Source organism: Manis pentadactyla, chromosome 6 (assembly GCF_030020395.1).
Source record: "Manis pentadactyla isolate mManPen7 chromosome 6, mManPen7.hap1, whole genome shotgun sequence".
Taxonomy (NCBI): Eukaryota; Metazoa; Chordata; class Mammalia; order Pholidota; family Manidae; genus Manis; species Manis pentadactyla.
The window spans coordinates 24,758,556-24,770,873 of NC_080024.1; the positions used below are offsets into that span (position 1 = coordinate 24,758,556).

The following is a 12,318-nucleotide window of genomic DNA, read 5'->3' on the forward strand; positions in this document are numbered from 1 at the left end:
CCATATGATTTCACTTACTTGTGGAATCTAAAAATAAAACAAAACAAAATGAAATGAACAAAATAGCAGTAGACTCATAGGCACTGAGCAGTGACTGGTGGTTACTGTGGAGGAGGGGTTGAGGTGGGTGAGTGGGGAGAGGGAGGGAGTTAAAGTAACACCAAAATTCTTAATCATAATATAAGCTAGTCACAGGGATGGTAGTACAGCATGGAGAATATAGTCAATGATTCTGTAACATCTTCCTATATTGACAGGTATTAACTGCACTAGTTGGGGGAGTGAGGATTTAACAATAGGGTAACTCTTGAACCACTGTGTTGTATACTTGAAACTAATATATGATTGTCTACCTACTGTACTTCACTACAAGAAAAGAAAAACAGCATTCCTCTACCAGAAGAAAGAAAAGAAAAGAAAAGAAAGAAAGCAAAAAGAAAAATTCCAGACTGATTGGGAAGGCTAAAACTGTTATTAGGTTAAGCATCAAGCCCAAGTTTGGTGAGCTAGCCCAGCACTCTGCTCTTGGGCCCTTGGCTTTTCTTTTCAAAAAGGCCATCTTCAAGATCCACAGCTATCTCACCCAGACACCTCTAAAAAGAGACTGTGTTCACCAAGTTTGCCTATCAGGAATTCACTGACCTTCTACTAAACACTGTCAGTGAAAAATTCATTAAAATCACCTTGAAAATAAAGACAGAGTTTTATTAAAGCCAAAATTTTGGACCTAGAATGGGAAAGAGGTACTTCCTGCAGGCATACAGACAAAAAGGGAACAGGCAAGAGAGACAGAACTTCAGTGGGGTCTATTTCATTTACATAAGATATATTATGTAAAGAAAAAAGTTGGCACTAAAGGAAGTTAGGGGAAAAGGAAAGCATGTGGCTTTATCCTTTTCACAGGAAGATGGATGCAAATATTTTGCCTTTAACTTAATAAACAGATGGCTTTCTTTTTTTTTTTTAATTTTTGTGGGTAGCCATTTCAGCCTCCTAGAGTTAAGGAAACCTTCAATACTTAGGCCTTACAAATCTTTTTCGTGGTCCCTAGCGCAGTGGTCAGGTTTCCCTTATCTCATAAGATGTACAGCAGGGTCTCCATGCAGAGGACCTACACTCCAGCTGTGCCACCATACAGTGTTTTTGTACAAGAAAAATAAAAGTGAATTAATTAATATTATTAGAAAAAAATCACCTATGAGACATGTTAACTATACATTATCTTGGACCTCATCTTCAGATATTCTGAATTCAAGGGGTGCTGCTGCTCTAGGACTAGTATTTTTTTTTTTTTTTTTATTGAAGGGTAGTTGACACACAGTATTACATTACATTAGTTTCAGGTGTACAACACAGTGATCCAACATTTATATACATGATAATTCTAGGTACCAGCTATCACCATACCAAGTTGTTACAATATTTTGACTATATTCCTTATGCTATACATTACATCCCGGTTACTTATTTATTTTACAATTGGAAGTGTGCTTATATATATATATATATATTTTTTTGTGAGGGCATCTCTCATATTTATTGATCGAATAGTTGTTAACAACAATAAATTTCTGTATAGGGGAGTCAATGCTCAATGCACAATCATTAATCCACTGCAAGCCTAATTTTCGTCAGTCTCCAATCTTCTGATGCATAACGAACAAGTTCTTACATGGAGTACAAATTCTTACATAGTGAATAAGTTACATGGTGAACAGTGCAAGGGCAGTCATCACAGAAACTTTCAGTTTTGGTCATGCATTATGAACTATAAACAGTCCGTTCAAATACGAATACTCATTTGATTTTTATATTTGCTTTATATGTGGATACCACATTTCTCTCTTTATTATTATTATTTTTAATAAAATGCTGAAGTGGTAGGTAGATACAAGATAAAGGTAGAAAACAGAGTTTAGTGTTGTAAGAGAGCAAATGTAGATGATCAGGTGTGTGCCTGTAGACTATGTGTTAATCCGAGCTAGACGAGGCAATAAACATCCATGTATGCAGAAGATTTCTCTCAGAACATGAGGGGGGAGGTTCTAAGCCTCACCTCTGCTGCTCCCCATTTTCTCACCAGATGGCCCCCTGCAACTGTGCCTGTCTTAGGTTGTTCCTCCCTTGAGGAATCTTACCCGTCTCTGGCTAACCAGTCATCTTCCGGGGCCATACAGGGAAATGTAAAGTTGGTAAGTGAGAGAGAAGCCTTATTGTTTGAAAAGGTTAGCTTTTTACTTCTTTGCATATTTATGCCCTGTGGCTTCTATGCCCAGCATTTGTCTTGAGGTGTCTTTACCACTTGGAAGAATTATGATACTCGGTAAATTCGACATGTGGCACGAGTTCTATTTAAAGGTTGTGATTAGGTAGGAAGAAGAAAAGCTATAGAAGTAGCAGGCAGAAGAAAACCTGGGAAGATTGATTATTTCTTTGACATATCTTCTTGTAGAGTAACTTCAGCATGGATAGGTTTTAAACTACTAATTAAATTGCGCACACACATTAACATAATAGGAATATAGTTACCTAACCAAAGCATACCTGTAATTACCAGCCATCTCGAGTGAAACCAAGAAAACCAGTTAGGCACCTTAGGCATTTGTGAAAACTTATCTATGATATGGTGGTTATTGTCCGACTGAACTTGAACAGTCTGAGAGAATTCAGATAAATTAGAACAACCCATTCCTGGGGACTGTTCACATCCCATATGTTCTTTTAACAGTAAATAGTCTGTGGTTGTAAGATTTTGGAGTGCTACAATTTGCACTTCTCCTAATTCTTGGTTGAGTTCCAACAGTATAGATCCAGTCCAATTTGTTGTTTTACTGTATGCACAGGCCAGCTTAGATATCTCCTTCATCATTCCCATGGCAAGTCCAGGAACTGGTGGGATGAGTGCATCTACACCTGTGGCAGTGCGTGGATCTTTGTTGGGTTTTTTTTTTTTTTTTCTGATCATCTTCTGTCATGAGTCTTCCCGAGAGTGCTGATGTTGGAAGTTCTTTTTCATATCGTATCTTAGTTCATTTTCGGGGTAGCCAAATTAGGCTTTGATCCTCTGTATAAACACAAACAGACCCTTTGCCTACACTTTTATATGCCCTTTATACTCTTGTGTAGAACTCATTGGAGGTCACCACACAGGAACTGCCCCTTTTTTTTTTTTGTATCACTAATCTACACTTACATGATGAATACTTTGTTTACTAGGCTCTCCCCTATACCAGGTCTTCCCTATATACTCCTTTACAGTCACTGTCCATCAGCGTAGCAAACTGTTGTAGAATCACTACTTGTCTTCTCTGTGTTGTACAGCCCTCCCCTTTCTCCCACCCCGCTATGGATGCTAATCTTAATACCCCTCTTTTTCTCCCCCCCCTTATCCCTCCCTACCCACCCATCCTCCCCAGTCCCTTTCCCTTTGGTACCTGTTAGTCCATTCTTGAGTTCTGTGATTCTGTTGCTGTTTTGTTCCTTCAGTTTTTCCTTTGTTCTTATATTCCACAGATGAGTGAAATCATTTGGTATTTAGGACTAGTATTTTATTATCCTCATTTTTCAGAAGCTCAGCAAGACCATGCAGAGAAGGGTCTCTTATTCTCCCATCCTGGAAGGTTACTTGAGTTTGGTCCCATGAAGCCATAAATACCCATGGCACAGACTCCTAGTGGTTGACCTGAAAGATTTAGAAGTCTGGAATTCTAGCCTGCCAACATGGAGCCCTGTCTTTGCCTCATCAAGTAATTATAAACATGTTTCTTTCTGTTTGCAATGCAACTTTCTTTTTTTAAAAAACTTCTTTATATTCTGCATATAGAGTTAGTTGTTAACTCGATTTCTAACACAGTATCTCTTTTTCAATTGTACCATTTCAGGCCTTAATTCACTATCTTTGACTATTTGGATGGCCAAATGTTCTGTTTTACCTCCTTATTAATCCATTCATAAAACTCTCTCGAGTCAAAAACCTTCATTTCCTATCACCAGAGAACCAAATCCATAAATGTCAGTAGTTCAGACTTCATTCAATTGAACTGGATATTTTCAGTATTTGAAGACTTGAGGGAAAAAAACAAATACTTTTGGAGGACTAAAGTTTTTTATTTGCATACTGAATATATTTTAATTTTTTCCCAGGGAGTGGCCACTAATTTTTGCAGGCAAAAAGTGATTACGGCACAATTTTTTGAAAATAGTGTTTGCATAGTCTCTGTGAAGTAAATAAATTTCAGATGTTGCAGGGCATACCCCTTCCGGGAAGAGTTTTGCTATTAGACTCTTACATTGATAAGACTCTAGAGAGCAGAAGTGAGCCACATTCAACCCGCCCGGAATCTGCGCTGGGGAAGGGCGCGCGGGGTACTTGACCGCGGCGGCTACAGAACGGCCTCCGGAGGGACGCGCAGTGGGCCGGTCTGTGGAGAGTCGCCCCGCCCTGCGCCTTGCCCCGGAGTCTCCGGAAAGTCGCGTCTGTGGTCCCTGCAGCCTTTCACTGTCGCGGGCATGACTGCACGCCTCCTGCGCGCCTCCCTGCGCTGGTGGGGCGGCCGGTGCGTGCCCCGTCCGCCGACGGCCGCGAGGTGAGTGCCTGCGGGGCCCCAGCTCTCCAGGCCGCGAGGCAGCAGGGCCCGGGCAGCGACCACTGCGCTCCCGGGGGCCTGGAACCCCGCGGCTCGCGCGCGCGAGGGACTGGCCGCCGCAGCTCGGGGTCTGGGCGGGAGACTGGGGTCGAAGGGCTGGGTCCAGCCAACATCTGCGGGGCGAGGGCCGGTGCCCGCTCCCTGCTAAGGAGCCAAAAATGGTTTCACCAAATGCTCGTCCTCTGGCCCCAGCCCGGTCCCCGGGAACTTCCGCCTGGGGTGGCTCCGTAAGCGGGGCTCCCACACCTCGCAGATCCTGAGACCGCGCTGGAGACGCTGACCTGGAGGAGTGCCCCAGAAAAGAGAGCCGGGGGCAGGAAAGACCTGGTCACAGTCCCTCCGCCGCCCCCGGACAAGAAAATTAACTTGATCATTTACAAGTCCCTTAATTAAATGCAGAGAGGTTAATGGAGAGGGTTTATAAGTGGCCCAGTGACTGTTAAGGTAGCTTTTATGAGATCAAGTTTCCGGTATCCTCCGACTTGTAAAATGTTCCTTGTGTTGTGGGGCAAGCCAGTATTGGAGATCTCCCCGCTGGTTAGGTGAGGCCTCAACCCCAGGAAAGGTTCTTACCTCTGCCTGAGAACGAATTCACGAGCAGGTCCAGCAGGTGCCAGTAAAGAGTAGTTTAACAACGCAAAAGTACGGTCAGGGACGGAGTGTGGGCATGCCGCAGAGATGAGCAGCTTCATCTCTGGAGGATTCAGGGCTGGGTGGTCCTATAACTGGAGTTTAAGCACTGAGGGGAAGGTTCGTCAGGCTAGGTAGTTTTTCTGGGAATACGGAGAATGGCCTGCCGTGGAGCTGTGTGGTGCCAAGGGGTATGATTTTTAGTGTGCTAATGAGCTTATGATGTATTTGGAGGTGAAGTCAGAGTCAACTTCTCTTCCATGTTGGAACCAGCCCGTTTGGGCAGGTTTGTTATCTATACCCTCACTCCCCACATCCGCAGCAGTTTACATAGGATATAATCAAGCAGCTAACGGAACACTGACGGAAGGCCCCAATCCCCTCCCTGCTCACGTCTGACTTACCTACCTACTATAACAATTCGATAAACAAACTGGGAGCATCCAGGGTTACTATTTAATGAGGATGACAGGACTAATAAATTTGCACATTACTCTAAGATGCAATGGCAGTGGGGAAACAAAATACCTGCTCTTCCTGGAGAGAGTTGGGGAGAATTTATGGAAGAGGTGGCTTTAGGATACACTTACTTTTCTAAGCTCTTTCCCAAGACAGTGATCCTCAACATTTTGGCAAGGAAAATTCACTTACGCTCTTAAAATTAGAGGACCTTCAAGTATATTTTGTTTATATGGGTTTTATCTATATCTATCAGTAGACATGTACAAAACAAATTTTACAAATACTTAGATAATTTAGAAGTAACAGTAGTCATTAAGTGAAGTGAAAAAAGTCGGAAAGACATACTGCCTGATCTCACATAGGCAATCTTTTTTTTTTTTTTTTTTAATAATTATTTTTTATTGAAGGGTAGTTGATGCACAGTATTACATTACATTAGTTTCAAGTGTACAACACAGTGGTAGAACATTTATATACATAATTCTAGGTTCCAGCTATCACCCTACCAAGCTGTTACAATATCTTGACTATATTCCTTATGCTATACATTACATCCCGGTTACTTATTTATTTTACCATTGGAAGTCTGTCCTTTTTTTTTCTTTTTTTTTTTTTTTTTTGTGAGGGCATCTCTCATATTTATTGATCAAATGGTTGTTAACGACAATAAAATTCTGTATAGGGGAGTCAATGCTCAATGCACAATCATTAATCCACCCCAAGCCTAATTTTCGTCAGTCTCCAATCTTCTGAGGCATAACAAACAAGTTCTTACATGTAGAACAAATTCTTACATAATGAATAAGTTACATAGTGAACAGTACAAGGGTAGTCATCACAGAAACTTTCGGTTTTGCTCATGCATTATGAACTCTAAACAGTCAGTTCAAATATGAATACTCATTTGGTTTTTATACTTGATTTATATGTGGATACCACATTTCTCTCTTTATTATTATAATTTTTAATAAAATGCTGAAGTGGTAGGTAGATACAAGATAAAGGTAGAAAACATAGTTTAGTGTTGTAAGAGAGCAAATGTAGATGATCAGGTGTGTGCCTGTAGACTATGTGTTAATCCAAGCTAGACCAGGGCAATAAAACATCCACGTATGCAGAAGATTTCTCTCAGAATAGGGGGGGTGAGGTTCTAAGCCTCACCTCTCACATAGGCAATCTTAAAAAATAAAAAACTCAGATACAGTGAACAGATTGGTGGTTGTGGGGAGAGTGGCAAAGTGGGTGAAAGGTCAAAATGTACAAACTACTTCCAGCTATAAAATAAGTCATGGATTGTAATGTGTAACATGGTGACTATAGTTAATTATGCTGTATTGTGTTTTAAAAGTTGCTAAAAGAATAGATAAAGTTCTCATAACAAAAAAATATTGCAACTCTGTGTGGTTATGGATGTTAACTAGACAATGTGCTGATCATTTCACAATACAAATACTGAATCGTTCCATTGTACACACACTCTAATCCCTGCTCTAATTTTTTTTTCTGTAGTACTTACCACCTTTTAATATACTACATAATTTCCTTTTTTAACATTTATTATTATTCAGTCTCCTCTTCTAGAAGGTAAGCCTGAAGACAGATCTTTGTTTTGCCCACTGTTATATCCTAAGTTACCTGAGCAGTGCATGGTACTAAGAGGCACTCAGAAAGTATTTGTTGAATAATGAATAAGGCCTTAAAAATGATGATTGGGAGATAGAGTAGCAACCAGAAAATGTTTATGAAGACAAAAGGCAGTCCAAGTATAAAAATTATAGTATTACACGTTTACAACTAATTGTTACCACTTAAAAACACCTCAGATAGTATAGCAAATAAAACTTAACTAAAAGTTGCATATAAAAGATAAACCTAGAGCAAAATGCTTCAAAATTAATATTAAGGTTATTACTCAGTTCAGGTCGCAATAACAAATACCGTAGACTGAATGGCTTAAACAACAGAAATTTATTTCTCATAATTCCAGAGGCTGGAAATCCCAGAACAAGGTGCTGGCTGACTTGGTTCCTAGGGAGAGGCCCGTGCCTGGCTTGCTGTTAGGTGCCCTTTCTCTGGGTGTTCATATGGCCTTCCCTTGTTGTGTGTGTGCAGGGAAAGAGAGAGATACCACTTTTCTCTTCTTAAAAAGCCACCAGCCTTCTAGGGCTAGGACTCCACCCATATTTAACTGTAATTACCTCCTCAAAGGCATATCACCAAGTACAATCAAAGCTTCAACTTACAAATTCAGCGGGTGGTGGGGAGACACACAGGTCAAGCCATAGCATTCAACAAATGTACACAGAGTAGAACAAAATAATCCATTTCAGGGGAACGATTGAGACAACCGAATTGTCATAAACTACACTGAGTCTTTTCTGAACAAAGACAGAAATTTAAAGAAAAAGGAAAAAAAAAGGAGAAGGAGAAAATGAAAAAAGCAGGGCCCCACTAAGGAAGAGAAACTCAGAACAGACTATATCATGCAAAACACAAAAGTATACTTTGCCAATATTAGAATATACAATGAAAAAGTTTTTAGATGTGAGCTTGAAAATGTACAAAGGGGTATACAGATTTTCAGAATCTTTTCAGGAGCACACAGGGAGAAGAAAATGAAGACCTTTGAATTTAGGACCCTCAGAGGAGTCTAATTTTAAGCTTAGTGTGGGGTCGGGGACACAAATGGGTCAGTTTCTGAAGACGTTGAATAATTCCATACTAATCCTGAGAGAGATTGGTGAGCATTTTGATTTTTATTTACACCCAGACTGGCTCTGTGATGTTGCAGTAGCATCCCCACCATTCATATCCTTATACATATGCTATTTGAAATTGTATGATTCTAAAACAGTTTGTGGTGGGTGGGTGGGTTGCCTTATATTAAACATTGTACTGACATGAAAACTTATCAGTATTATTCTTTTGCACTATTTGAATTTTATGTAATTTAATCCACCTCATGTGAACAACACTAATTCACCTCAATGCAGCCTTGCACTTCTAGGCATGATGTCCTCCTTATGGGTTTGAAAGTGAAAAGTGTGTTGAGAAAGAGTATGTCTTACCACGAGGTAGAGCCCATCAAAAGTGATGATTCTGAAATTTGAACAGGTTTGTCAAATATCAGACTCCTTCTACTTTAAAGTGTCTCTGGGGGGAAAAAATCAGCATTTTTCCATGTTGTTCAATAGAATTAACATTCCAGGTTGTTCTGTGACATTAATTTGGATATGAAGAGTAACACATGTAATTTTCTTAAAATATATATATATTTTTAAGATGTTCTCATTCCGGAGGGGAGGAACGTCTAGAAACTCCATCTGCTAAAAAATTAACAGACGTAGGAATTAGAAGAATCTTTTCTTCAGAGCATGACATTTTCCGGGAAAGTGTAAGGAAGTTTTTTCAAGAAGAAGTGATTCCTCATCACACAGAGTAAGTGGCACATTTCCTTTTAAAGTGGTGTTTCCTAGACCATTTCCTAGAAGGCTGTGTGATGTCTACAGAAAGATACTGTGTTCAGTGCTTCTGTTAATATTTTTACTGCTCTTCACTATGATGCTGTAAGATCATGGGATTCTTAAGTTAGTTCAAAGCTATTTAAATACATTTTTAAATACACAATTAAAATTTTTTTGAAAATTTACAATTAATCTAAGAAAGAACAGTATTTTTGAAAACTGGTAAGTGGCGACAAAATATCAGTCAATTCTATATTCTTTCTTTTTCAGCTTCATAAATGAATTAAAATACATAAAAGCTGAAAAAGCCAGCAAAATGCAAATCTTGGTAGACAGTTGGCTCCCTCAGAGTACTTTTACTACTGTATGTTGATGAAAAACGTCAGTAAATCTTGAAATTGAGCCAGAATTTGAACCTAGACTTGGGAAGATAGAACTGCTCCAGGTGAGGTAGGAGATAGGTTCCAAAGGGCCCAAGTCATACAGAGGTTTTTATATCCTCCAGGAGACAGGCAAGAGGGACAGAACATCAGAGGGGTCCCTGTCATTTACATAAGACCTATTTATGTAAAGAAAACAGTTGGGGACAATACAAATCCTGGCAGACATCTGATGCAGGAAGGAGAAGGAAATTAAGGGGAAAGGAAAGCATTTTGCTTATCCTTTAATAAGAATGTGGGTGCAAATGGTTTAGCTTTCAACTCAGTTAACAGATGGTTTTTAATTTTTCATGGATGGCCAATTTGAGACTCCCAGAGTTAAGGAAACCTTCAATACTTAGGCCTTAAAAAAATTTTTGGTGGTCCCCAATAAGTGGTAAGCTTTTATTTATTTCACGTGGATGAGATATTTATTGATTAAATCATTTATTGCTGATTACCTACTTCATTGACCAAAAACCTTTTTCTATTAAAATAGGATTTTACTGTTTCCAAAATTCACTCAATGCCAGTTCTTTATTATAATTAGAATGGCTCTTAAAAATATTTAAAAATAGCTTCCATTAAGTTTTTATTAATACTTTCTTGGTAAGAATGACCAAAATTAGTTAAACTCTGATGCCACGATTAGACTTTGGTGAGAAGCAATTAGCTTCTGAAAGACAAAGGAAGCATAATATACTTCATTCTAGGAGAATCTTTTTTATTTTTTACTAATTGTGAATTTTGTTCCATAAAAATTGATGAAGACTTGAAGTAAAAATGATAGAAGTTGAAAAATTTGGTGTAAATAATAAAAATTTTCCAAAGCTACTTTAGGCAATAACTACATCAAAACACATGATTATCAAACTCTTTCTTTTAAAATTTCTTGGGGTACCTGTGTTTACCTATAGTCCTTGTCTTTAAATACTCCATATCTTATTAACTATAGCTACCATTTAGAAAAATAAGATAAAACAAAACCAAAAGTTCTCAGATTCTTTATCTCCAATGAACCATCTCTTTTCTCAGATGCCATTTTCATTTTTAAAGAAGAAAAGCATATGTTGAACAATCTTATTCAAATATTTCATCTTTTCAGTCCATTTGACAGATCTTTGCTGCAATATGCTTCTGCTTTTCTGTTGTTTCTACTTAAAGTAATAAGGTTGCTTGTTCTCATTACCTTTTCTATATGCTTTTCCTATGAATTCGGCACTTGAAGGAAATAGACAAAGGACAGTTGCCTTTACAGGACAGGTTGGGCAAATTGCCATGACTATTTGGCACAACTAAACTTGCATCCTGAGAATACCAGCCGAGAGAAACTATACCCATGAATTCAATGGATGTAATTTGCAGGTCTAATAATATCAAAGGTGACAGTGGCAAATAGGAAGCAAGGAAGAGAATAAGGAGGGAGATGTGATAAAACAGAGGCAAATAGAAGCATATAGCAGTGTCAACAACAATTACCTTAAATTAGGGACCATTCCTGCACAAAATCATTCATAATTTCAGACTGTGGTCATTTTAATAATATGAAAACATTTTTTCTGATTTTAAAATGTTTTCAGATGGGAGAAAGCTGGAGAAGTGAGTAGGGAGCTTTGGGAAAAAGCTGGAAAACAAGGACTGCTTGGTGTCAATATCGCGGAACACCATGGTGGCATTGGTGGGGACTTGTACTCTGCAGCTATCGTTTGGGAGGAGCAGTGAGTATGGAGACATTTGAAGTTGAGTCTTGTTTTGTAAACATGCTACTTAGTTTCTGAGATGAGGATAAAAAATGTTTCCAATCTTATAAGATTGAAAATTCAGTGTAAAATTTCAAAGATTACACCACTCATATACTCTTGTACATTTTTTAAAAGTGGGAAGATAGGAAACTCCCCTTTTAAATTGTTAAAATAGTTGCTGTTGAAATTAAAGAGATAGTTTCATTTGTAAGTGCCCCATCTGTCTGTCTTCCCTCTTTTAAAAAGATATTTGAAAGAAAACAGAAGAGTAGGAGAAAATTTCTATCAAATATACTTACATTTTAATACATAAGAACAAAAAAAGATCTCAGTTTATAAATGGGCAAAAGATTTGAACCAACAGTTCATCAAAAAAGAAATAAAAATAGATTCTTACTACCAATCAAATGCAAATTAAATTAATTTGAAGGTATTGTTTTGAATATCTATAAAAGTTGGTAAAAATGAAAAATCATAATATACTGTGCTGACAAGGTTGTAGTGTAAGTAATAGTCATACTACTAGTGGCATTATAAATTGGAACAATAAATGCTTTGGGGATTAAAAATATGTATACATAAAAAACAGGAAAATATTTCTGTTTTTTGATCTAGGATGCCACTTTGGGGAATTTATCTTGAGGAAATAATTGAATAGAAAAAAATAGCAGCTATGTACAGAAATCATTGTCATGTAAGATCATAATGCCCCAAATTGGGAGCAATCTAAATGTCTGCCAGTGGGAGCATGAATATGGAAAGTATAATAGATAAACAATTGGAATATTTTGTAGGCATTTAAGATTATTATTATTGCAACAACTATGTAAAAAAGCAGGATTTTTTTCAGTCACATAATTTAAAAAGAAAATAGCTAAGTAGAAAATTCACACCATGATTTCAGGTATATATGAGAATATATCCTTATGACCAAAGTAGTTTGCCAAAATGAAAA

General features: G+C 38.2%; 1 protein-coding gene across 1 annotated transcript in view; it reads left to right on the forward strand.

Moving 5' to 3' along the window:
• The first annotated feature begins 4,332 nt into the window (after positions 1–4,332).
• Positions 4,333–12,318, forward strand: part of ACADL (acyl-CoA dehydrogenase long chain) — a 62,017-nt gene continuing 54,031 nt past the window's right edge. Inside the window, exons 1-3 of the mRNA XM_036926841.2 lie at positions 4,333–4,586; positions 9,021–9,176; positions 11,202–11,339. Coding sequence (XP_036782736.1) covers positions 4,510–4,586; positions 9,021–9,176; positions 11,202–11,339 — 371 coding nt within the window. The 5' untranslated portion in view covers positions 4,333–4,509. The remainder of the gene's footprint in view (positions 4,587–9,020; positions 9,177–11,201; positions 11,340–12,318) is intronic.